The sequence below is a fragment of the Vollenhovia emeryi genome, unplaced genomic scaffold (assembly GCF_000949405.1).
Source record: "Vollenhovia emeryi isolate VEMERY1.0 unplaced genomic scaffold, V.emery_V1.0 DF943781.1, whole genome shotgun sequence".
In the NCBI taxonomy this organism is placed as follows: domain Eukaryota; kingdom Metazoa; phylum Arthropoda; class Insecta; order Hymenoptera; family Formicidae; genus Vollenhovia; species Vollenhovia emeryi.
In genome coordinates, this window is record NW_011962585.1 from 1 (window position 1) to 2,852 (window position 2,852).

The following is a 2,852-nucleotide window of genomic DNA, read 5'->3' on the forward strand; positions in this document are numbered from 1 at the left end:
ACCCAGCCGGCGGGCATGCCCCCACTCCAATCATCGCCCCACCACGTTTAAAACTATTTAGTTTAATTGGCGCTATTTGATGATATCATTACTTTTGTAGAGAAGATAGTTTTGTAGTGAGGATATTTTTGTAGAGATGCAAAAAAGATGGAGTAACAAAATATGTATATTCGGTCGTTGGAGCTTATACTTGGCGCTTTTTTACCTTTTTTTAAAAAGGTAAGTTTTTTAGGTGTATAATTTTACCTGAATAGCAACGATCCCAACAAATGCGTTTAATGCGTCTTTGTACACTTTTTCGTCTGTTGTTGTCAAAATATTCGTGACGCTTATACCATATGGTTTTAAAGCAACGTCGCACATTCTTATGGCATTTGCAAAGACATGCAATTTTAATAAGTTTTGACCTGATATTGATAAAAAAAATTATATCGTCTATTATTTAAATACCACCGTAAAGGACGGAATGTTAAACATATTCTTAACTAAATATATTAAAAATATATACCCATTCCTGGCCATTGCGAGCCTAAAGCAGAAAATATAAACCAAACAGGTCTCTTCACATTTTCACAATTTTGAATTTCCTTTATTGAATCTTGTCGCAAAGTATTCAATATGGTAAATCCTCTCCATGAGTGACCGTCTATATTATCCGCATGAATATCATGCAGTAAACGGATATATTCTATATTTATTGGATGATTAGCAGCCTAAGGTCAAAAATATTTTAAAACAAAATGTATTATATAATATTGAATTAGTCAAAATGACATTAAAATTACTTTTGAAATGTTTACTAACATCGTTTAAAAACAAGTTTACTGAGTCTTCAGTGCATCCAGATAATAATACAAGTCTTGGCAAGTCATCATTAGGCGCATTATTGTCAAGTTTTTGTTTGGGGTTCCACTTTACTAACATGTGAGCATTAGCTCCCCCGAAACCGAAAGAACTAATACCTATGTAACCATTTTTAAGTGGCATTGGATTTGTAACGACACAGATAGCTCCATTTTTTATGCAGTCTATATTATCTCGTGGTGATGTGTAATTGATATGTGGTGGAACAATACCGGTTTCGAATGCAATTATTACCTTTAAAAACAATAAAATACAATTAATAAAATACAATTAATAAATTAATTACAAATTAATTTATTATTATTTAATTAAGTTAAATTTGAAACATAATGAATAAATGCGTAAACCATTTATTTTACCTTAGCAAGCTGAGTAAAACCACTTGCACTTTCAGCATGACCAAGATTGGATTTTACGGAGCCAATCATTAAAGGAGTTTCTCTATTCTTGCAAAAAACCTTATGAAGAGCCTTGACTTCCTCAGGATCGCCGACTTTGGTACCAGTACCATGTGCTTCAATGTAATCCACGCAAGATGTCGGTATTCCGCACTCATCATAAAATTCAGATAGCAAAGTAGTTTGCATCTGGGACGACGGATATGTTACTCCTTCTTCTTTATAACCATCGCAGTTTGTTTTAATATGCGGAATTATAGCGTAAATCCTTTTCGCATTCTTTGCTTTTTGAAGATATATCACTGACACCGTTTCGCTGCGTACATAACCGTTTGCAGCTTTATCGAAAGGTCTGGATTCACCACTGGGTGACAAAACACCTGAAAAACAAATGTAAAAATAAAACAAGGATATAGATTTTTGGCAAATTCTAATTAGAGAAATTTATTGCGAGAAATATTATCTCCGCCAGGGTTTGAACTGGACCTCCCTACACTCTAAGCGAGCGTCTCACCAATTCGACCACTGACATGCCTCAGTGTGTAGGGTGGTCCAGGTTCAAACCCTGGCTGAGGTAATATATTTCTCGCAATAAATTTCTATAATTAAAATTTGCTAGTCGTATCGTTTATTAATTTTCCTACATTGGTTAATTATTTACTAGCATTACAAATGTTTTTAATGAAATTACATAGTCTGTTAAATTTTATTTATTATTTTAAAAGAGATATATACACTGGTCAAAAAAATTAACGCAACAAGAAATTTACATCAAAATTTGGCGAATTTCAAATAAGCGTAACTTCGCGAAAACTGGTAGAATTGAAAAGTTTTTTTTTTCATTTTATAGGGCAAAGCCTCTGCTTTAAGAAGCTCTTATTGGAATTTGCATTCACTCTTCCCATTTCCCGGAACTTTCTCAAAATCATGACCATGTTTTTCTCTAAAAAATTGCACACTTTGACGCACTGTGCGGAGTGTAGTAATTTTTCTTCGCCAGTTCTGCTTACGGTATCAAAAAGTGGATACTTGTCTTTTCAATTTAAAAAAAAAGAAGTTCCTACGATTTTTTTTCGCCAAATCACAGCTCATTGAAATAACCCTTGTGTTTTCGACATTACCGACGATATCCGTTAAAAATCATCGTAGCAAGATCGTTTTTTTTTTTAATTAAAGCTTGCACTCTCAGCTTCAAAACTAGTCACCAGATTTTTCCTCGAATGCATCTGCGCTGCTGTAGCTTTTAAAATGTAAGGACATGTTTTTACCTAAAAACTAACCAACTTTGGCCAGGTGCCCGGGCGTAGGAAATTTTTCCTCGCTAATTCTGCTCGAAGTATCAAAAAGTGTGTACTTTTCCCTTCAATTTAAAACAAAGAAGAAGTTACTGCGATTTTTTTCGACAAGTTACAGCTTTTTGAAGTAACCCTTGTATTTTCGTTCATTACCGTCGACATCAGCGTAACCCAATGTGCACGTGGAGGTTGCCGTTCGGATTTTGCACATCGTGTGGTCCTACAAGTCACGCAGCCTTCTTCCCATCATATCCCAGTATGTTCGATATGAATACTCCACTGGCCCTCTTCAGTG

General features: G+C 34.7%; 1 protein-coding gene across 1 annotated transcript; it reads right to left on the bottom strand.

Moving 5' to 3' along the window:
* Nucleotides 1-228: 228 nt before the first annotated feature.
* LOC105564863 (fatty acid synthase-like) lies at nucleotides 229-1,692 on the bottom strand (the record flags this gene model as incomplete). The annotated part of the gene is made up of 4 exons (XM_012017597.1): nucleotides 229-407; nucleotides 509-713; nucleotides 805-1,098; nucleotides 1,224-1,692. Coding segments are annotated over 4 exons (1,147 nt in total), but the record flags the coding sequence as incomplete, so codon positions are not given.
* Between the last annotated feature and the right edge of the window lie 1,160 nt (nucleotides 1,693-2,852).